The 24,392-nt window shown below is 41.4% G+C and overlaps 1 protein-coding gene across 1 annotated transcript in view; it reads left to right on the top strand.

Annotated features, from left to right (window-relative positions):
- MED12L (mediator complex subunit 12L) overlaps positions 1-24,392 on the top strand; it is a 995,158-nt gene that overhangs the window by 43,305 nt on the left and 927,461 nt on the right. Inside the window, exon 7 of the mRNA XM_077290760.1 lies at positions 1,325-1,435. Within this exon, the coding sequence (XP_077146875.1) occupies positions 1,325-1,435 (111 nt within the window). The remainder of the gene's footprint in view (positions 1-1,324; positions 1,436-24,392) is intronic.

Below are 24,392 nucleotides of genomic sequence, written 5' to 3'. Positions count from 1 at the left end.
TACATAGTCCTCTCTCCTGTCCTGGGACAGTTACCTGTATGATGGGCAGTGTGAGCCTTCTTATGGGGTCTGTACCACGACCCTGGCTCCTAGTGTACTGCTGCATCTTCAGGTGTGGGTGCGGGCAAATTACATAAAGTCATATGCCCTCTGGTTCTGCCGTGCGACCTGGAGTACAACACTGCCTCGGGCTCCCGGTGCCCAGTTTCTGTGCTTCGGCTCTGAGCGTGCCTGGTCACAGTTCCCCTCTCAGCCCCTTTCAAAACAACTGACATGTCCCGGCTTTGAGGTGGGCTCACCTCCAGAGCCCACATCAAAGCGGGGGATACTGCCATCGGCGTAATAGTACGTCCGATGGCAGTAAGGTGTTAAATTATTTTTAATACTTTACTTCATTAAAAACAAATTATATTTAATAAAAAATTAAAACATTAATACTTTACATTTGCGCCATTGTCTTAGTCTTTGGCGCTCTGCAGTAACATTTGAAGCATGATGAGGAAGCTGACCCATAAGTAACTTGGCCCACACGTACTGTGCTTACCTGTGCACATTTTTCAGACTGGTTACTTTACAAATCAGCAATTCAATCCTCAACATCCCGGCTGAGTCAAGGTTTGCTGATCCCTTGCTAATGTCACTGGCCCTATAGACCCCATCAACCTTGAGGCTATGTGCACACACTGTGGAAAGGTGTGCGGATTTTTCCACACTGATTTTGGTAAATTCGCAGGAAAACGGCACTGCGGATTTCCTGCGGAATTACCGCAGATTTAACGCGGTTTTTCCACGTTTTTTGTGCGGATTCCACCTGTGGTTTTACACCTGCGGATTCCTATTGAGGAGCAGGTGTAAACCGCTGCAGAATCCACACAAAGAATTGACATGCTGCGGAATGTAAACCTCTGCGTTTCTGCGTGTATTTTTCCGCAGCATGTGCACTGCGGATTTTGTTTCCATAGGTTTACATGGTACTGTAAACTCATGGAAAACTGCTGAAGATCCTCAGTGTCAAATCTGCTGCGGATCCGCAGCAAAATCCGCAGCGTGTGCACATACCCTTAACGCCCAAATACAAACCAGAAATATACAGGGCAACTAAACGGGACCAAACCACTTGTAAGACCATGACTAATGAAGGTTTGTTGATCCCAATCCTCTTGTGAATAGATCTTGCAGTTTCAGCATGGAGTGTCTATAATAATAACTGCATTTGCAATAAATTATTACAAAATTACAAAAGATTACCACAAGGGGGCACTGCACAACTGGAAATGAACTTCACTGTTGCTGTTAGTTTTTTCCTGTTTTTTTTTTTTTACAGGAAGGTTTGCTGGAAAGGCATGAATACTTAACATGGATGCTGGAAGTGTTGGAAAAAGCCCACCCACTGGATGACGAGCTTCTGAAAATCTTATTACCCCTTGTTCTTCAGGTATGTACAACATTCCTAAATAACTTTTATTTTTATCTGCTATTTGGTTTTACAGTGAAAACAAATCTTATCATAAGCTGCCAAGAAATATAGTAATCCAAGCACCTCCAATAAACATAATCACAATGTAATATTACTGTATAGGCCAACAAAAAATCTAACAATGTTTTAAAATAGAATAAGAAAGCCAAATTTACCTGTCCGACCAATCAGTATACATCAGTATTTTGACAGCAGTATGGTGCCATCGCTTTGGCTTTACACTTATTCCTGTTGTTGACCTTTGATTTGTAATCAATGTCTGTACTTTGTTTCGAGGAACGTTAGAAAAGATGACAATTCTGGAAGAAATACAAAATATACAAAAGTCTATCATTTTTATGTGTCTTCTAATAGACCCAACAGTTCAACAGCAAGATAGATGGATTGCGTGTATATCACAATGAGTATAATGGGTTTGAACTTGAAATATATGCATCAATAATTGGACTGGTGCGCGGCATTGACAAGCTTGTAATGCTTTGCTGAGTGTTTGTGTGTTCTCTGTGGGGAGAGTGGAGTGAGTTGGTGTCACGCTCCTCTGGCCGTGGCTTATATGCTCTGACAGCGAAAGGATTGGGAGTTTGAGGTCCCCACACACAATAGATGGTTGTTGAATTCTGACAGATTAGCAAGTTTGGCCAACATAATCTAATGTGTGTCAAGTCCCTCTCTGGTCGGCATAAAGGCACTCGGGCCCCACACTTGTTAGATAACTGTTGGCTGAATATTCACATGGCTGACCGCTATCTCCCCTGACTTCCTCCATGCCTCTGCTGGGCTTGGTCAAGCATTTTGGTGTTCTCTATTTGAGAATAGCTGCCATTCTCCCCTGGCAGAGGATTACTTTGAGAGAGAAGAAAAGGATCGGCTGTTGGTATTCCCCAAGTGCTGATCATTTTCTTTCCCGACATCATCTATCAGGGGAAAGACCGGACATTCCCATATACATTAGCCTATCACTGGGTTTGGCCAACTTTAGTCTAATATGTTTGGGGCAATTTAAGCTTTCAGGAAAATGATGAAGAATCCAGCTCAACGAGATAGTGAAAAAACTCTTTTCCTTATTCACTTAAAAAATGTATTCAGAGGAGGACAAAAACATCAGCAATTACAGAGAATAAAATGAGTTTTTTCACTATCTCATTGAGCTGGATTCCTCATCATTTTCCTGATTCCTCCACGCCTTGACACAGCGGTTCCGTGCTCCGAGTCCTCAAGGATGTCAACTATGATGAGCTGGACTTTGTTCTATTTTGCAATTTAATCTTTCCATTTTAACCAAGAAAGACTTTCAGTTCATTGGTTAAATTACCTGTTCCATTATGACGCTTCTGTACTTACTTGGAGCGATTCCATCACACCGCCAAAAGAATTCACTAATAGTAATGTCCAGGAACTTCATCTCACTTCAACCTTTATTTATTCAAAAGTTAGGGAAAAACAGCAGCAACATTTTTGCGCGTTTCAATTCTTTATGTTGGGAAACAGTATTTGGTTTGGTAAATTTTAATAATTGCTGATATATAAAAACAGATGCCATATAAATGCCAAACAGATTGCATACAGATGTGACAATCCAGATGAAAAATCAACATTTTTTTCTGAATGGAACTTCAACATTTTTTGACATGCTCATGTGAACTCACTGAGACTCAGCATGTCCGTTTTGAGAATCAGATTTAGGCATTAACCCCTTAAGCCCCGAGGGTGGTTTGCACGTTAATGACCGGGCCAATTTTTACAATTCTGACCACTGTCCCTTTATGAGGTTATAACTCTGGAACGCTTCAACGGATCTTGGCGATTCTGACATTGTTTTCTCGTGACATATTGTACTTCATGTTAGTGGTAAAATTTCTTCGATATAACTTGCGTTTATTTGTGAAAAAAACGAATATTTGGCGAAAATTTTGAAAATTTCGCAATTTTCCAACTTTGAATTTTTATGCCCTTAAATCACAGACATATGTCACACAAAATACTTAATAAATAACATTTCCCACATGTCTACTTTACATCAGCACAATTTTGGAACCAAAATTTTTTTTTGTGACGGAGTTATAAGGGTTAAAAGTTGACCAGCAATTTCTCATTTTTACAACACCATTTTTTTTTAGGGACCACATCTCATTTGAAGTCATTTTGACGGGTCTATATGATAGAAAATACCCAAGTGTGACACCATTCTAAAAACTGCACCCCTCAAGGTACTCAAAACCACTTTCAAGAAGTTTATTAACCCTTCAGGTGTTTCACAGGAATTTTTGGAATGTTTAAATAAAAATGAACATTTAACTTTTTTTCACACAAAATTTATTTCAGCTCCAATTTGTTTTATTTTACCAAGGGTAACAGGAGAAAATAGACCCCAAAAGTTGTTGTACAATTTGTCCTGAGTACGCTGATACCCCATATGTGGGGGTAAACCACAGTTTGGGCGCATGGCAGAGCTTGGAAGCAAAGGAGCGCCATTTGACTTTTCAATGCAAAATTGACTGGAATTGAGATGGGACGCCATGTTGCATTTGGAGAGCCCCTGATGTGCCTAAACATTGAAACCCCCCACAAGTGACACCATTTTGGAAAGTAGACCCCCTAAGGAACTTATCTAGATGTGTGGTGAGCACTTTGACCCAACAAGTGCTTTACAGAAGTTTATAATGCAGAGCCGTAAAAATAAAAAATCATATTTTTTCACAAAAATTATCTTTTCACCCCCAATTTTTTATTTTCCCAAGGGTGAGAGAAGAAATTGGACCCCAAAAATTGTTGTGCAATTTGTCCTGAGTACGCTGATACCCCATATGTGGGGGTAAACCACAGTTTGGGCGCATGGCAGAGCTCGGAAGGGAAGGAGCGCCATTTGACTTTTCAATGCAAAATTGACTGGAATTGAGATGGGACGCCATGTTGCATTTAGAGAGCCCTTGATGTGCCTAAACATTGAAACCCCTAACAAGTGACACCATTTTGGAAAGTAGACCCCCTAAGGAACTTATCTAGATGTGTGGTGAGCACTTTGACCCAACAAGTGCTTTACAGAAGTTTATAATGCAGAGCCGTAAAAATAAAAAATCATATTTTTTCACAAAAATGATCTTTTCACCCCCAATTTTTTATTTTCCCAAGGGTAAGAGAAGAAATTGGACCCCAAAAATTGTTGTGCAATTTGTCCTGAGTACACTGATACCCCATATGTGGGTGTAAACCATTGTTTGGGCGCAGGGCAGAGCTCAGAAGGGAAGGAGCGCCATTTGACTTTTCAATGCAAAATTGACTGGAATTGAGATGGGACGCCATGTTGCGTTTGGAGAGCCCCTAATGTGCCTAAACATTGAAACCCCCCACGAGTGACACCATTTTGGAAAGTAGACCCCTTAAGGAACTTATCTAGATGTGTGTTGAGCACTTTGACCCAACAAGTGCTTCACAGAAGTTTATAATGCAGAGCCGTAAAAATAAAAAATCATATTTTTTCACAAAAATGATCTTTTCACCCCCATTTTTTTATTTCCCCAAGGGTAAGAGAAGAAATTAGACCACAAAAGTTGTTGTGCAATTTGTCCTGAGTACGACGATACCCCATATGTGGGTGTAAACCATTGTTTGGGCGCATAGCAGAGCTCAGAAGGGAAGAAGCGCTATTTTACTTTTCAATGCAAAATTGACTGGAATTAAGATGGGATGCCATGTTGCGTTTGGAGAGCCCCTGATGTGCCTAAACATTAAACCCCCCCACAAGTGACACCATTTTGGAAAGTAGACCCCCTAAGGAACTTATCTAGATGTGTTTTGAGAGCTTTGAACCCCCAAGTGTTTCACTACAGTTTATAACGCAGAGCCGTGAAAATAAAAATTATTTTTTTTTTCACAAAAATGATTTTTTAGCCCCCAGTTTTGTATTTTCACAAGGGTATCAGGATAAATTGGACCCCAAAAGTTGTTGTCCAATTTGTCTGGAGTACGCTGATACCCCATATGTGGGGGGGAACCACTGTTTGGGCGCATGACAGAGCTCGGAAGGGAAGGAGCGCCATTTGGAATGCAGACTTAAATGGATTGGTCTGCAGGCGTCACGTTGCATTTGCAGAGCCCCTGATGTACCCAAACAGTACAAACCCCCCACAAGTGACCGCATATTGGAAACTAGACCCCCCAAGGAACTTATCTAGATGTGTTGTGAGAACTTTGAACCCCCAAGTGTTTCACTACAGTTTATAACGCAGAGCCGTGAAAATAATTTTTTTTTTTTTTTTCACAAAAATGAAATTTTGCCCCCAGTTTTGTATTTTCACAAGGGTATCAGGATAAATTGGACCCTAAAAGTTGTTGTCCAATTTGTCCTGAGTACGCTGATACCCCCTATGTGGGGGGGAACCACTGTTTGGGCGCATGACAGAGCTCGGAAGGGAAGGAGCGCCATTTGGAATTCAGACTTAAATGGATTGGTCTGCAGGCGTCACGTTGCATTTGCAGAGCCCCTGATGTACCCAAACAGTACAAACCCCCCACAAGTGACCCCATATTGGAAACTAGACCCCCCAAGGAACTTATCTAGATGTGTTGTGAGAACTTTGAACCCCCAAGTGTTTCACTACAGTTTATAACGCAGAGCCGTGAAAATAAAAATTATTTTTCTTTTTCACAAAAATGATTTTTTAGCCCCCAGTTTTGTATTTTCACAAGGGTATCAGGATAAATTGGACCCTAAAAGTTGTTGTCCAATTTGTCCTGAGTACGCTGATACCCCCTATGTGGGGGGGAACCACTGTTTGGGCGCATGACAGAGCTCGGAAGGGAAGGAGCGCCATTTGGAATTCAGACTTAAATGGATTGGTCTGCAGGCGTCACGTTGCATTTGCAGAGCCCCTGATGTACCCAAACAGTACAAACCCCCCACAAGTGACCCCATATTGGAAACTAGACCCCCCAAGGAACTTATCTAGATGTGTTGTGAGAACTTTGAACCCCCAAGTGTTTCACTACAGTTTATAACGCAGAGCCGTGAAAATAAAAATTATTTTTCTTTTTCACAAAAATGATTTTTTAGCCCCCAGTTTTGTATTTTCACAAGGGTATCAGGATAAATTGGACCCTAAAAGTTGTTGTCCAATTTGTCCTGAGTACGCTGATACCCCCTATGTGGGGGGGAACCACTGTTTGGGCGCATGACAGAGCTCGGAAGGGAAGGAGCGCCATTTGGAATGCAGACTTAAATGGATTGGTCTGCAGGCGTCACGTTGCATTTGCAGAGCCCCTGATGTACCCAAATAGTACAAACCCCCCACAAGTGACCCCATATTGGAAACTAGACCTCCCAAGGAACTTATCTAGATGTGTTGTGAGAACTTTGAACCCCCAAGTGTTTCACTACAGTTTACAACGCAGAGCCGTGAAAATAAAACATATTTTTTTTCCCACAAAAATGATTTTTAGCCCCCAAAATTTTTATTTTCCCAAGGATAACAAGAGAACTTGGACCCCAGAAGTTGTTGTTCAATTTGTCCCTAGTACGCTGATACCCCATATGTTGGGGTAAACCCCTTTTTGGACGCACGGGAGAGCTCGGAAGGGAAGGAGCACTGTTTTACTTTTTCAACGCAGAATTGGCTGGAATTGAGATTGGACGCCATGTTGCGTTTGGAGAGCCCCTGATGTGCCTGAACAGTGGAAACTGCCCAATTCTACCTGAAACCCTACCCCTAACCTCACCCCTAACCGTTTACTGAACATTTTCTGACAGTCATAAGTGCCACGTATATAAGTGCCACGTATATAAGTGCCACGTATATAAGTGCCACGTATATAAGTGCCACGTATTTAAGTGCCACGTATTTAAGTGCCACGTATTTAAGTGCCACGTATTTAAGTGCCACGTATTTAAGTGCCACGATATTTCAGTGCCACGATATTTCAGTGCCACGATATTTCAGTGCCACGTATTTCAGTGCCACGTATTTCAGTGCCACGTATTTCAGGCACTGAAAAATACGTGGCACGTAAATACTTCAGTGCCACGATATTTCAGTGCCACGATATTTCAGTGCCACGTATTTCAGTGCCACGTATTTTAGGCACTGAAAAATACGTGGCACGTAAATACGTGGCACTTAAATACGTGGCACTTAAATACGTGGCACTTAAATACGTGGCACTTAAATACGTGGCACTTATATACGTGGCCACTGAAATATCGTGGCACTTATATACGTATATACGTATATAAACGTATATTTCAGTGCCACGTATTTCCGTGCCACGTATTTCAGGTTAGGGGTAGGGTTAGGGTTTTTTGTTTTTTTCTTGTTTTCTTGTGTTTTTCTATAAAAACGCATGCGTTTTACCGCGTTTACATGCATTTTTTCACACATGCGGTTTTTTAAAAAAACGCATGCAGATAAAAACGCAAGTGTGAAACCAGACTAAAAGACGCTTTTTATAGCAAAAAAGTTTTTGCGTCTCCACATTTTGAGACCTATAATTTTTCCACATTTTGGTCCACAGAGTCATGTGAGGTCTTGTTTTTTGCGGGACGAGTTGACGTTTTTATTGGTAACATTTTCGGACACGTGACCATTTTTTATCACTTTTTATTCCGATTTTTGTGAGGCAGAATAACCAAAAACCAGCTATTCATGAATTTCTTTTGGGAGAGGCGTTTATACCGTTCTGCGCTTGGTAAAATTGATAAAGCAGTTTTATTCGTCGGGTCAGTACGATTACAGCGATACCTCATTTATATCATTTTTTTATGTTTTGACGCTTTTATACGATAAAAACTATTTTATAGAAAAAATAATTATTTTGGCATCGCTTTATTCTGAGGACTATAACTTTTTTATTTTTTTGCTGATGATGCTGTATGGCGGCTCGTTTTTTGCGGGACAAGATGACGTTTTCAGCGGTACCATGGTTATTTATATCCGTCTTTTTGATCGCGTGTTATTCCACTTTTTGTTCGGCGGTATGGTAATAAAGCGTTGTTTTTTGCCTCGTTTTTTTTTTTTTTTTTCTTACGGTGTTTACTGAAGGGGTTAACTAGTGGGCCAGTTTTATAGGTTGGGTCGTTACGGACGCGGCGATACTAAATATGTGTACTTTTATTGTTTTTGTTTGTTTTTTTTAGATAAAGAAATGTATTTATGGGAATAATATTTTTTTTTTTATTATTATTTATTTAGGAATTTTTTTTATTTATTTTTACACATGTGGAAATTTTTTTTTTTACTTTTTTACTTTGTCCCAGGGGGGGACATCACAGATCGCAGATCTGATAGTGTGCACAGCACTCTATCGTATCTGCGATCATACTTTCATCGGAGCAGGCTGCAGCTTTCATCTGCAGCCTGCTCCGACCCGGAAGTGCTCCCTGCAGGACCCGGATACAGCCCCTCGGCCATTTTGGATCCGGGGCCTGCAGGGAGAAGACGTTCGGTACGAGGTGAGTACATCACCTTGTACCGATCGTCTCAGGGAAGCACGCAGGGAGCCCCCTCCCTGCGCGATGCTTCCCTGTACCGCCGGTACACCGCGATCATGTTTGATCGCGGTGTGCCGGGGGTTAATGTGCCGGGGGCGGTCCGTGACCGCTCCTGGCACATAGTGCCGGATGTCAGCTGCGATATGCAGCCGACACCCGGCCGCGATCGGCCGCGCTCCCCCCGTGAGCGCGGCCGATCGCTATGACGTACTATACCGTCGGTGGGAATTAAGGCCCACCCCACCTCGACGGTATAGTACGTCATATGGGATTAAGGGGTTAAAGCCTAAGGTGATTCACAAGAAAAAATAACAGATGACAACAGAGAAAAATAACAGTCCATTTCTCTGGTATCCTAACACTACTATCAATGTGTGAATGTAGGCTAGAGGGCTTTTACATGGTTCAATTTTCAAGTAAAATATCTTTCTGTCATAGGAAAAGTTGGCACTCATCGTCCCGTGTAGTCCAGCGATTATATGAGCAATTAGAATTCTCTCATTTGTGGTTGACTGCGTCTTTTATGATGACCTAAACGTACTTCTCACTAAATTAGAATATCATCAAAAAATTAATTTATTTCAGTTCTTCAATACAAAAAGTGAAACTCATATATTATATAGAGTCATTACAAACAGAGTGATCTATTTCAAGTGTTTATTTTTGATAATGCTGATGATTATGGCTTACAGACAATGCAAACCCAAAAGTCATTATCTCAGTAAATTAGAATACTCTATATAACCAGCTTGAAAAATGATTTTAAAATCAAAAATGTTGGCCTACTGAAATGTATGTTCAGTTAATGAACTCAGTACTTGGTTGGGGCTCCTTTTGCATTAATTACTGCTTCAATACGGCATGGGATGGAGGCGATCAGCCTGTGGCACTGCTGAGGTGCTATGGAAGCCCAGGTTGCTTTGATATCAACCTTCAGGTTGTCTGCATTGTTGGGTCTGGTGTCCTCTCATCTTCCTCTTGACAATACCCCATAGATTCTCTATGGTGTTATGGTCAGGCGAGTTTGCTGGCCAATCAAGCACAGTGATACTGTTGTTTTTAAACCAGGTATTGGTACTTTTGGCAGTGTGGACAGGTGCCAAGTCCTGCTAAAGAATGAAATTTTCATCTCCGAAAAGCTTGTTGGCAGAGGGAAGCATGAAGTGCTCTACAATTTCCTGGTAGATGGCTATGGTGACTTCCGTCTTGATAAAACACAGTAGACCTACACCATCAGAAGACATGGCTCCCAAACAATCACTGATTGTGGAAACTTCAGACTACACTTCAAACAGCTTGGACTGTGTGCCTCTCAATTCTTCCTTCAGACTTTGGGACCTGGATTTCCAAATTAAATGCAAAATTTACTTTAATCTGAAAACAACACCTTGGATCACTGAGCAACAGTTCATTTCTTTTTTTCTTGGCCCAGGTAAGACGCTTCTGGAGTTGTCTATTGGACTCATGAGTGGCTTGACACACGGAATGCGACACTTGTAGCTCATGTCCTAGATAGGTCTGTGTGTGGTGGCCCTTGCAGCAATGACTCCAGCAGCAGTACACTCCCAGTGAATCTTCCCCAAATTTTTGAATGGCCTTTTCTTAACAATCCTTTCAAGGCTCCGGTTACTTGTGCACCTTTTTCTACCACACTTTTTCCTTCCACTCAACATTCCATTAATATGTTTGGATACAGCACTCTGTGAACAGCCAGCTTCTTTAGCAATGACATTTTGTGTCTTACCCTCCTTGGGTGTGTCAATGACTGCCTTTCTGACATCTGTCAAGGCAGCAGTCTTCCCCATGATCGTGGAGCCTACTGAAACTGACTAAAGAACCTTTTTAAATGCTTAGGAAGCCTTTGCTGTCCGTACCCACTGTGTATATGTATGTATATATATATATATATATATATATATATATATATATATATGTACACAGTCATGGCTGAAAGTGTAGGCACCCTTGAAATTGTTCCAGAAAATGCAGTATTTCTCCAAGAAAAATATTGCAATTACACATGTTTATTTCCTGTGTGTGTTTTAGAACACAAAAAAACTTAGAACAAAATTCAAATTGGACATAATTTCACACAAAACCCCAAATATGGGCCTGACAAAATTGTTGGCACCCTCAACTTAATATTAGGCTGCACACCCTTTGAAATACATAACTGTAATCAGTCACTTTCTACAACCATCAACAAGCTTCTTACACATCTCAGCTCAAATTTTGCACCACCCCTCTTTTGAAAATTGCTCCAGGTCTCTCATATTTAAAGAGTACCTTCTCCCAACAGCAAAAACTACAACATAGTGATCTTGGGAGTTTTCAAATATCCAGATCTTTGTTGGGAATCTCTCTCAGGCAAAAGTAATGGGTCCAGAAAATTCGGAAAATTCTGGAATTTAGTAGGCAGCAATCATGCTATCCTTGAATTTTGGATTACAAGTGGAAAGGAAGAGCAAGGACTCAGGCTTTAAGGTTGGACTTCAGAATGGCAGATTTTAATGGACTCAGAAAGAGGGTAGTAAAGTTCTAATGGCAGGATGTTCTAAAGGACAAATCTCCAAGAAGGATGGGAGATTTTGCTAAATTAAATTTTCACTGCACAATCGGTAACAATCCCAAAAAGGAAGAGTTGGAATAATTTAAAGAGACCAGGGTGGATGAACACAGAACTTAAACACTTTTTAAAAAGGAAAAAAAAGATGTATATTTTAAATGGAAAGAGAGAAACTTATCTAAAGAAGAATATAATGCTGTTAGCAGTGCAAACGTCAGAAGAGCTAAAGACAGTAATGAAGTGAGGCTTGCAAGGGAAACCAAAATCAATAAAAAATTATTTTTTGGTGTATGTCATAAGCAAAAGAAAAATCAAAGATGCTATAGGATTTTAACATGATGAAAAGGGTGAAGTGGGCAAAAATAATGTTGAGAAGTCTGAACCTTTAAATTCCTCTTTTACATTTGTGTTCTCTAACAAAGCAAATGTAGCATCAACTGATCTTGATGATGGAATCAAAGAAATAAAGTAATCCATATTATCTATAAATAGATCTGGTGAGGGAAAGCTTAGCTAATTTAAATTAATGTAATTGTCTTAGATATTGAAAGAGGTAGCAGAGGAAATTGCAGAACCATTAGCCAAAATCTTTGAAAATTACTGGAGAACAAGAGAAGTCCCAGAAGAATGGAAAAGGGCAAATGTTGTTATCTTCAAAAGAGGAAACAAGATGGAGCCATGAAATTACAGGCCAGTGAGCCTTACTTCTATACCAGGAAAGATCTTTGAGCAAATATGTAAGAATACAGTAATTAACTAGAGCCAGCATGGGTTTGCAGCAAATGAGTCATGCCAGACTAATTTACATGTATGATTGAATCACTGACTGGGTGGATCAGGGAAATGCAGTAGATATAGTATATCTTGACTTCAGCAAAGCATTTGATAAAGTATCTCATACTATCCTTATTGAAAAAATGACCAATTATGGGATTAACAGAGCTACGGTTAGGTGGTTTCATAACTGGCCCAGTGCTCATGCTAAAAGAGTGGTAATAAGTGGTTGCACATCCAACTGGAAAAGTGTTTCAAACGGTGTAACACAAGGTTCTGTCCTGGCCCCAGTGTTGTTCAACATATTTATAAATGATCTAGAAAAGGGAACTGAAGGTAAGCTAATACAATTTGCAGGTGATACAAAGCTAGGAGGGATAACTAGCACTAGAGAAGACAGAGAAAGGATTCTGAAGGACCTAGATAAGCTTCAACATTGGGCAATGACTATTAGAATTGTATTTAACATTGAGAAATGCAAGATTCTACATCTGGGCAAGAAAAACGAAAATCACATTTACAGAATGGGAGTAATAGAACTAAACAATAGCACATGTGAAAAGACTTGGGTATACTAATAGATCACAGAACAATAGATTTACTATTGTTTACTGCATTGGCTATTGCACAAAATATATGCATTACCCAAATGGTTTTTCTGGATGGAGATTTCTGCATGGCAGATACATGCACTGCAAGACAAAGGTTTATTGATATACTTTCTTGGCTAACAGCTGTTCTGATACTGGCATCCCAACAGTCATTGTGGAATCCCAGCAGCAACTTTACTGTGTAGCTTCTGTCACTTTATCTTAGTCTAAATATATATGTGTATGTTTAATTAGAGGAATAGAGATGGGCGGACACCTGGATCTTCGGGTTCGGCTGAACAGTTACAAAAAGTTCAGGTTCGGGTACCAGAACAATACCTGGACCCCATTCACTTGAATGGGGGGCCCGAATATCCAGTGTTTGCCATGCTGTCCTATGCATGACAGTGAGGCAAACACCACCTCTGATCGGCGGTGAAATCATCCCCACCCCTCAGAGAGCCGCGGTTCCCACACTTTCAAAAGACAGCGTGAGCCCTCAGCTGTGATTGGAGGCATAAAGTTTACATCTGGTCCCTGGCATCAGCTGATGGGACTACAGCTCCCATCATCCGATGCCTGCTGCCGCTAATAACAGAGAGAGCAGGAGCGGCTGATGGGTGTATTCATTAGCCGGCTCCTGTGCTGTAAATAAATAATTTAAAAAAAGACGGTGTGGGTTCTGCTATATTTTTGATAACCAGCCAGGCAAGACTCACATCTGTGGCTGCAACCCTCAGCTGTCAGCTTCAGCAAGGCTGGTTATCAAGAATAGAGGGGTCCTCACGTCGTATTTTTTAATTATTTAAATAATTTTAAAAAATGACATGGGAGGATCCTGCACAGCTGGTTAGTGCTGTCGGCAGGCTCTCTGTGCTCCCTGTGGTGACCGCCTGTCGCTTCTTGGACTGCGAGTGGACTGACCGGGAGGGCCCAAGCGGCTGGATTCTCTCACCCCTCTGAGTCTGTCACGTAGCCACCCAACCCCCCACTGCTACAGACATTCACTGGTCTTCTTACTCTGCAGTGGGGCTGATCCTGAGTCGGCAACAGTGGCTGTGTCGTTCTGTGCTCACACCCGGCTGCTGCACACTGCCATAAGAAATAAGAGACACACCCTTAGCACGACATCAATTCTGAACATGGATGGAACCCTGACTCGATCTCCTTTCATTCTGTAGAAGTGGTGGCACCATCTATAAGACAAGGAGATAGGAACAGAACAAACTACAATGAGAAAGTAGATGGATTTTCTGGTTGGAGTCAACTAAACCGTGTGGCCTTAATGAACAACTCACTTTCTCGAGTTTCATCTAGCCATACTAACACAATATTTGCCTATTGTGTAGTAATCAATTTTCTACAACTTCAGTCATTCAACTATACGGTATATTTATCAATTAGGTGGATTTCAGGAATCAATGTTTTTTCTTAAATTATAGACACCTGTGAACATAGAAGAGGAAACCTAAGGGAGAGAGGGGATTATATTGTAGAATATGTGAAGATGCTATTGTGAATATATCAGAAAAAAGAACCTAAGTCTTCTATCAACCATTCTAAAAACTAATGAATATTTTTTATGACTAAAGATTTTTTGGAGGGGCCTTAAATAAGTGGTAATCCCCCTCCATTCCCTCTTTTTTTCTCCCTCTCTCCTACCTGGTGCAACCACCATGGAGACATATGGGATCACATATGTATATAAAGTAGGGGGTGCAACGGATTGTGATATATAAACTGTAGTGCAGCGGTAGCACCCTATGCAGTGATGAGGCAGTGACCCAGCAAAGTTTAAAGCAAAACGTCACTTTAATATTCAACTTACAGCACTACACAGTACACGATATCCTCTGGATCACAGCCGGGAACCATATTCTCTAGTTTGCAGCCGATAAACACGCCAGTCCACCTCCGAGACCAGTTGCCGCGGGCGACTGCACTGCTGTGTACGTTGTGGGTGCCAGGCCTTTCACCTGCCTTGGCTGTTTGGCTCTGCTTGCCTGTGTTGCCTCACACAAGTGGAGCTCTGCTCTGCACTCTTGCAGACACCAAACTGACACACCCAACTCTCTGCTTCAGGGGTTCTTACAAGCAACCTATGGCCTCCGGCCACATTGAAAACCCAGCCAGGAAGGAAACGGACTGCCCCACTATAATCCTGTAGTCTGTTTCAAAAATAAAAGCCCAGCAGGTTTTCTTAAATCTGCCTTGGAGAAATAGCTTGTCCAAGACTAACACTTTTATTCTGCATTGCAATCACAGCTGTTGTGAATTCCGCTCTTGGGCTCCCTCCGGGGGTTGTAAGTAGCACTTTTGTGAATTCTGCTCTTGGGCTGCCTCCTGTGGTTTTGAGTGGTATAGCTGCTTCTTGGATTTAGCTTGAGCAGCTGCTTCCACTGATCGTCTTTCTGGCTCGGCTATTTTAGTCTGGCCTTATTCCTCAATCAATGCCAGTTGTCAATTGTTCCTGCTTGGAGCCACTGCTCTTTTGGATTTCCCTGACACTCTGTCCAGTTCAGCAAAGATAAGTCCTTGCTTGTCCTTTTGCAGTCCACTTGTTGTGGACTTGATTGTTCTGCACATTCTATGTTTTGCTCATTTGTCCAGCTTATCAGTATGGATCTATTCAGCTAAGCTGGAAGCTCTGGGCTGCATATTTTGCCCTCCACACCTTTAGTCAGGTGTGGAGATTTTTGCATATCTCTGCGGTGGACTTTTTCTAGTTTTTATTACTGACCGCACAGTGTTCTTTCCTTACTATCTATTTAGCTAGAACTGGCCTCCTTTGCTAAATCTTGTTTCATACTACGTATGTCATTTCCTTCTCCTCTCACAGTCAATATTTGTGGGGGACTGTCCTATCCTTTGGGGATTTTCTCTGAGGCAAGATAGCTTTCCTGTTTCTACCTTTAGGGGTAGCTAGTTCTCCGGCTGTTATGAGGTGTCCAGGGAGTGACAGGAACATCCCACGGCTACTGCTAGTGTTGTGTTAAGATCAGGACCTGCGGTCTGTATAGTTACCGCCTGCTCAGAGCTAGTCGCATGTCGCTCCTAAATTACCAGTCCATAACACACAGCTACGCCTGTGACTGCAATGCACTCCCATTGCCTCAATACGCCTCAGTACGCATCCTGGTGGGAACAAACAGCGACCCTCACATGTGTCACTGCCTCACAAAACAAACTGTCCAACTTATGCTTGATATCTCCAGAAGATCTGACAGATGTCTAACTGTGCTTCTAAGCTGATTGAGAATGCGTCTATTATGTAGGGCTACATATAAATATATATATGGGGTAGCAATAAATGCATTCTCAGCCCTGGGATGTATATTGCTTTCCACGAAAAGGAAGGGACTTCAGGCTCCTTCTTAAGTGAATCGGTGCCCCTCAGCATCGATGCGCCGGAAATTACGTCTAATCTATCATGGAGCCAAGTGGAATGCATTGTGTTCCACTGTAGTGATGAACCGGAAATGATGTCATAAACATCTCCAGCGATGCGGAAGTGATCGATGAAACGTATAGGGCATACCAACTCTGGAGTGCATGAACCACATCGACCACACCGGAATTAGAGGTAACTACATCTCACATGGCAGAGAAATTCTCAGCATATATAAGAAAGGACAGCACACAGACACCTCCGAATTGACTCTCCACACTGGAGAGTCTGATCAGGGCCAGCATTAGGGGCAGGCAGTCTAGGCATCTGCCTAGGGCCCCCAATACCTCAGGGGCCCAAGCCAGTGGTGTGCCACCAATAGTGGCAGAACACGACACTGCAATGGGGCCCATGACTCATAGATGCCAATACGGCTGAAAGCAATGGAATGAAATGACTTACCCAACAACAAGACTTACAGGGAACAATTGCCAGCAGTCACAAGGCCTAATTCAACCCATTACAACTACAGTAAACAGCCTTTTTCACAGGACCCAAGTCCTTATTTCACTTACAATCCTAATGAAATTAAACAATTGGTAGACATAACTGAATAATATCTTTTAAAACCTGTCCCAAAATGACAGACTAATAAAAGCTTGCATATTCCCAGAGGTCACTATATTTATAGGAATGCTTTCAAAGAAGGAAATGAGATTGTGTTTTATGTTCATTCCCTAGAATATTTAAATTCCCTGTAGTTTTCATTACACTTACTCCAATATTTGCATGTATTTATATACTTTCAATTTAAGTTTTTATCTTTTTTTTTTCATTTTGTACATTGTTCATAAGGTCATGAAAAACATTTGGGAGGCATTAACATTATATTATTAAATTTTCAATTGCTGATTTCCCCTGTAAATCGAGTTTATATATTAGCCCCAGTGACTGAGTTAATGTTGCGTTTTGATATACACTGCAGAGCTGTGATCAATCAGCTCCTGCCCCCTAATAGGTACCTGGTGATCACAGACTTGGAAATCAATGTATTTATAGAGTTCATAAGAAAGGAGATGGTAATAAAGAGTCATGGAATAAGTAGTACTGCCAGATCATCACTTGTCCCAGGAACCATTTTTCAACATGACAATACCAGGTTGTGTGTTGCTTATTCCACTGTGCTTCCTTCGTCTGCAGTGTCTCTGAACTTTTGAGCAAATCTGGGACCTCTCCTTGGATGGCAATTTCAAAGGGAGCTGCCAGCAGCGGATCTTGATGATTTGCATGCCCAAGTGCATTCAGTGTGGCAGAACATTCATCAGGCATCCATTAATAATCTTATTAATATCATGACAACATGTACAAGCAAGTGTATATCTGGCGCTCATTTGATCTCCTAGTATGTGGATGTTAAAGAGTCATCTCAATAGGCTACGTTTGGGTAATGAGGTTTGCGGAAAGTTTAGAGAAGGTTTGTTACATGTAATGCCAACTTTTATAATGAATTAGGGGCCCTACTTTAGGGCATGGTAGTTACAAACCTGCTGGTGTGGTGGGATATGGACGTCCATTTACAGCTCATCACAAAAATACCTCATACATTTTACACTCTGGAAAACCCCTTTAACTTATGTTTAGGTACATTAATCTCACATTTCTTTATAAAACTAGTATAATAAAAAATATATTGTGTTTTGTGTGGTCAGTAGAACCCTTTTTTTTTTAGAGGATCTCAAAAGTTCAGTGAGTGTGACATACAGCTAAAGTATATTTATGGACAGAGTTTGGATTTCTTATGTAGTTCTCACATTTGTTGTTTGGTAGGAATGTTGTTTCATTTCTTGCCAATATACCATCTAAACATTTCTTTAATACTGGAAGTGATGTTGTTTATCAGTCTCCAATTTCCATGTAATTACCCATTTAAAAGAAAATGCACTTGAGAATAACCATGAAACTGACCTCTGACTTTTATGAGAAGACTGATAATAATTCTAATCTCTTGTCTAAGGACGGAACGTGCAGAATTTAGAGAAGGAAATTTCAGCTAATGGATATGAATGTGAGAAATCAGAATAAAGTATGAAGTGCGTCTCATTAAAGAGGTTGTCTACAACGTTAACATTGATGAGCTATCTTTAGGATAGGTAATCAATGTCTGATCGGTGAAGGTGCGACACCTGGCACCCCCCCGATCAGCTGCTCTTGGTGCCAGAATTGCTCTGTCTATTGTCTATTTTTAAATGTACCGTACTTCAGTCCATGATTGGAATATATTTTCTGATGCAGGCACAGGGGCAGCTGAGGCACATGGCTCAATGAATTTGGTGGATCTTTCTCAAGCGGGCTTTGGATCTAGACTGCCATTCCAATTGCCAGTCTTTATGAACTACCTCACTGTAGGTGCACATATCTAGAATTTGCAGCAGATCTTTCTGCACCAAAAGCCAGAATGTTGTCAAGAAAAACATAATGTGTAAAATGCTAATGTTTTTATTACACATTTTTATACCCTTCTTTTTTTTATGCATTTTCCCTCAATCATTTAGATGGGTGAAAACTGCAGCAAAAATGCTGAAAGAATTGACATGCTGCAGATCTGAAAAACACTTTAAAGCCTTTCAAACATGGTCCGTAATAATACGTCCCTGCGTGCTGATACTTGTTGACGCAGACAGATTATTACGTCCAGACAATCGTGCATGCCCACAGGCTGTGCGCGCGTGATCGTCCCGGCTGTCAGCTGATTGTGACAGCTGACAACCAACACTAAGTCCAGGAGCAGTCTCGCACCGCACTCGGCACTTTAACCCCCTTTTAAGAATTCTGGGAGCAGGCAGAGGGAAGACAGCCCATCTGCCCTGGCCTTGGATCGGAGACCTTGCGGCATCATCGCATGGTCCCGATCGTTGCCACGGTGACCCAATGTCATCATGACAACATCCCGGTCACCAGAGCCATTAAAGTTGCTAGATCATGCTCAGCAATTTTGTCAGTGCAGCGCTGACAGCCTGCATAGCATAAGGATGCTGCTGCATCCCCATGCTATACAAGTGATCAGCCTGCAAAAAATGATAGTCCCATAGTGGGACAAAGTAAAAAAGTAAAAAATATTTTTTTAAAATAATTGTAAAAATATAAAAAAAAATTAAAAAAATAATTAAAAAAAATCAAAACATATTGTACCCACAAATAAATATTTGTATGAAAAAAAAATGTATAAATGAAAGTACGCATATTTGGTCTTGCCGAGTCCGGAATGACCTGACCTATAAAAGTGTCCCACTAGTTAACCCTTTTAGTGAACACCATAAAAAATAAATAAAAAACAAGGCAAAAAGCAATGCTTTATCATCATACCGTTGAATAAAAAGTGAAATAAAACACAATCAAAAAGATGGATATAAATAAGCATGGTGCCACTGAAAATGTCATCTTGTCACGCAAAAAAAGCCACCATACTGCTCCATCAGCAGAAAATTAAAAAAAGTTATAGCTCTCAGAATAAAACTATGCAAAAAAGTTTATTTTTTCTATAAAATAGTCTTTCTTGTGTAAAAGTGCCAAAACATAAAAAAAAAAATAATAAGTTATCGCTGTAATAATACTGACCCAAAGAATAAAACTGCCATATAAATTTTTACACACGCAGAATGACATAAACCCTCCAACCCTCCCCCCCAAAAAAATCCTAAATTGCTGGTTTTTGTTCATTCTGCCTCCAAAAAATCAGAATAGAAAGTGATCAAAAAATTTTATGTGTCTGAAAATGGTACCAATAAAAACGTCAACTCGTCTGACAAAAAACAAGCCCTCACATGACTCTGTGGGCCAAAATATCGCAAAATTATAGCTCTCAAAATATGGTGATGCAAAAAACTAATTTTTGCAATAAAAAGCGTCTTTTTGTGTGTGACAGCAGCCAAACATAAAAACCAATATAAATCTGAAGAATAAAGTTGCCTAATCACTTAAACCACACTAGGAACAGTGTAAAAAATAACTAAAACCAATTCTTTACCTGCTGTTAATTTTTTCATTCTGCCTCCTAAAGATCGCAGTAAGGCTCGGCGCACATTTATCCTGCACTCTGCATTGAGCGCTTACACCGGGTTTCCGTGTAAATCTCTGAAATACGTGATTCAGATAAAACCCTTGATGGAGTATTCCCTATAATAAGGCAGATGGAGGCACTGTGGACTCCATCTGACCTGTGAGGGGTGTCTGTCTTTTTAGGATTGCATAACAGTGCCATCGGCCACAGTTAAGTGCACTTCTGAAAGAAAGGACACCGCTGAACAGAGGCCAGACAGAGTCCAGAGTAACTCTGCTGTCTCATTATAGTGAATGGATCCTTTGTGGGTTTCATCTGAATCACATCTTGTCATTTTGATGGAAACCCCAAAATAAGTTCTCAGCTAAAAGCTTCAACTCAGTCCACAAAAAAAGCAAGTCCCCACTCAGGTCTGTCGTCTGCTAAGAGAAATATAGGGGGCTTCCATGTTACTGGTAGTACAAAGGCTCTGGAAAAGCAAAATGGCTCCTCACCCTCCAAACGAAATTCAGCAAATTCTCCGCTCCCAAATCGAAATGCCCCCTCCCTTCTGAGCCTCACAGTGTACCTAAACAACATATAGCGTTTACATGTTTGGCATTTCTGAAGCGAAGAGCACCCACCTAACTTAACGGTGCTTGTCTCCAGAAGCACAGGCTGGGCAAAACGTACTGGTGACTGCAACGTACCGGTCACTACAGAATACTGGTCACTACAACGGCAGTTTGCAATTTTCACTCAGCAACATTCATTGCTGCTTGTTTCTGGAAAATACCCATGGAATCAAATGGATAGCACTGCAGCCTTGCAGCGCTGGAGTACTGGGTTCAAATCCCACCAAGGACAACATCTGCAAGGAGTTTGTATGTCCTCCCCGTGTTTGCGTGGGTTTCCCCCGGGCCCTCTGGTTTCCTCCAACATTCCAAAGACATACTGATAGGGAATTTAGATTGTGAGCCCCATCTGGGACAGCGATGATAATGTGTGCAAACTGTAAAGTGCTGGGGAATATGTTAGCACTATATAAAAAAAATAACGATAAAGAAGAAAATCTTCACTACACCTGTAGATAAATTCCCAAAAGGGGTATAATTTCCAAAATAGGGTCACTTGAGGGGGATTCTGCTCTTCTAGCATTTAGGGGCTGTGTATATGGAGTCCACAAACTGTTCTAGGAAAATCTGCACTCCAGGACGCAAATAGTGCTCCTTCCTCCCGAGTCTCTCCGTATGGCTAAGTAGTACTGTACAGCCACATATGGGGTACTGCCACGTTCATCAGGGGCTCTCCAAATGGGACATGACATCCGCTAATGATTTCAGGAAATTTTACATTCAAAAAGTCAAATGACGCTCCTTCCCTTCCGAGCCCTGATGTGCTCCCAATCATTAGTTTTCTCCCTCACATTGGGTATCAGCATATTCAGGAGAATTTCCGCAACAATTTGCATGCTGCAATTTCTAAATTTCTACTGTTATCCTTATGAAAATGCAACCTTTGGGGCTAAAAACATATTTGTGGGGAAAAATGTTATTTATTTTATTTACACGGCTCAACGTTATAAGTCTCTATGAAGCACCTGTGGGTTCACTGTGCTCTCCACACATAAAGATCAGTTCTTTGAGGGGTCTACTTTCCAAAATGGTGTCCTTTGTGGAAGATTTTCACTGTTTAGGCACATCAGAGGCTCTCTAGATGCAACATGGCATCCGACAATTGTTCTAGCAAATTTTGCATTCAAAAAGTCAAATGGCACTCCTTCCCTTCCGAACTCTGCAGTGCACTCAAACAGTAGATTTCCCCCACAAATGGGGTATCGGCATGCTCAGGAGAAATTACACAACAAATTTTGGGGTCCATTTTTTCCTGTTACCCTTGTCAAAATAAAAAAATGGATCTAAAATAATTTTTGTGTCAAAAAAAGTTAAATGTTTATTTTTTTATACAATCCAAAAATTCCTGTGAAGCCTCTGAAGGTTAACCCCTTTCTGCCATTGGATGTACTATTCCGTCCATGTGGGGTGGGCCCTACTTCCCAAGGACGGAATAGTACGTCCAGCGCGATCGGCCGCGCTCACGGGGGGAGCGCGGCCGATCGCGGCCGGGTGTCAGCTGCCTATCGCAGCTGACATCCGGCACTATGTGCCCGAAGCGGTCACGGACCGCCCCCGGCACATTAACCCCCGGCACACCGCGATCAAACATGGGTGGTACAGGGAAGCATCGCGCAGGGAGGGGGCTCCCTGCGTGCTTCCCTGAGACCCCCGGAGCAACGCGATGTGATCGCGTTGCTGCGAGGGTCTCTTACCTCCTATCCCTGCAGGCCCCGGATCCAAAATGGCCACGGGGCTGCATCCGGGTCCTGCAGGGATTACTTCCTGGTGCAGACCAGGCTCTGGTAAGCCTGCTGCGCTGTAACTCAGATCGGTGATCTGACAGAGTGCTGTGCAAACTGTCAGATCAGCGATCTGTGATGTCCCCCCCTGGATCAAAGTGAAAAAGTAAAAAAAAAAATTTCCACATGTGTAAAAAAAAAATAAAAAAAAATCCTAAATAAATAAATAAATAAAAAAATTATTCCCATACATTTCTTTATCTAAATAAAACAAAAATCAAACAATAAAAGTACACATATTTAGTATCGCTGCGTCCATAACGATCCCACCTATAAAACTGTATCACTAGTTAACCCCTTCAGTGAACACCGTAAAAAAAATAATAAAAAAACGAGGCAAAAAACGCTTTATTCTCATACCGCCAAACAAAAAGAAGAATAGCACGCGATCAAAAAGACAGATATAAATAACCATGGTACTGCTGAAAACATCATCTTGTCCCGCAAAAAACGAGCCACCATACAGCATCATCAGCGAAAAAATAAAAAAGTTATAGTCCTCAGAATAAAGTGATGCCAAAATAATAATTTTTTCTATAAAATAGTTTTTATCGTATAAAAGTGCCAAAACATAAAAAATGATATAAATGAGGTATCGCTGTAATCGTACTGACCCGAAGAATAAAACTGCTTTATCAATTTTACCAAACGCGGAACGGTATAAACGCCTCCCCCAAAAGAAATTCATGAATAGCTGGTTTTTGATCATTCTGCCTCACAAAAATCAGAATAAAAAGCGATCAAAAAATCTACCGTGCCCGAACATTTTACCAATAAAAACGTCAACTCGTCCCGCAAAAAACAAGACCTCACATGACTCTGTGGACCAAAATATGGAAAAATTATAGCTCTCAAAATGTGGTAACGCAATAAATATTTTTTGCAATAAAAAGCATCTTTCAGTGTGTGACGGCTGCCAATCATAAAAATCCGCTAAGAAACCCGCTATAAAAGTAAATCAAACTCCCCTTCATCACCCGCTTAGTTAGGGAAAAATAAAAAAAATAAAAAAAAGTATTTATTTCCATTTTCCCATTAGGGTTAGGGTTAGGGTTAGGGCTAGGGTTAGGGCTAGGGTTAGGGCTAGGGTTAGGGTTAGGGCTACAGTTAGGGGTAGGGTTAGGGCTAGGGTTAGGGCTAGGGTTAGTGTTGGGGCTAGGGTTGGGGCTAGGGTTAAGGCTACATTTAGGGTTGGGGCTAAAGTTAGGGTTAGGGTTGGGGCTAAAGTTAGGGTTAGGGTTTGGATCACATTCACGGTTGGGAATAGGGTTGGGATTAGGGTTAGGGGTGTGTCTGGGTTAGAGGTGTGGTTAGGGTTACCGTTGGGATTAGGGTTAGGGGTGTGTTTGGATTAGGGTTTCAGTTATAATTGAGGGGTTACCACTGTTTAGGCACATCAGGGGCTCTCCAAACACGACATGGCGTCCGATCTCAATTCCAGCCAATTCTGCATTGAAAAAGTAAAACAGTGCTCCTTCCCTTCCGAGCTCTCCCGCGCGCCCACACAGGGGTTTACCCCAACATATGGGGTATCAGCGTACTCGGAACACATTGGAGAACAACTTTTGGGGTCCAATTTCTCCTGTTACCCTTGGGAAAATACAAAACTAGGGGCTAAAAAATAATTTTTGTGGAAAAAAATTTTTTTTTTTATTTGCATGGCTC

Source organism: Ranitomeya variabilis, chromosome 2 (genome assembly GCF_051348905.1).
Source record: "Ranitomeya variabilis isolate aRanVar5 chromosome 2, aRanVar5.hap1, whole genome shotgun sequence".
Taxonomy (NCBI): domain Eukaryota; kingdom Metazoa; phylum Chordata; class Amphibia; order Anura; family Dendrobatidae; genus Ranitomeya; species Ranitomeya variabilis.
This window is presented reverse-complemented; position numbering and strand designations above follow the sequence as displayed.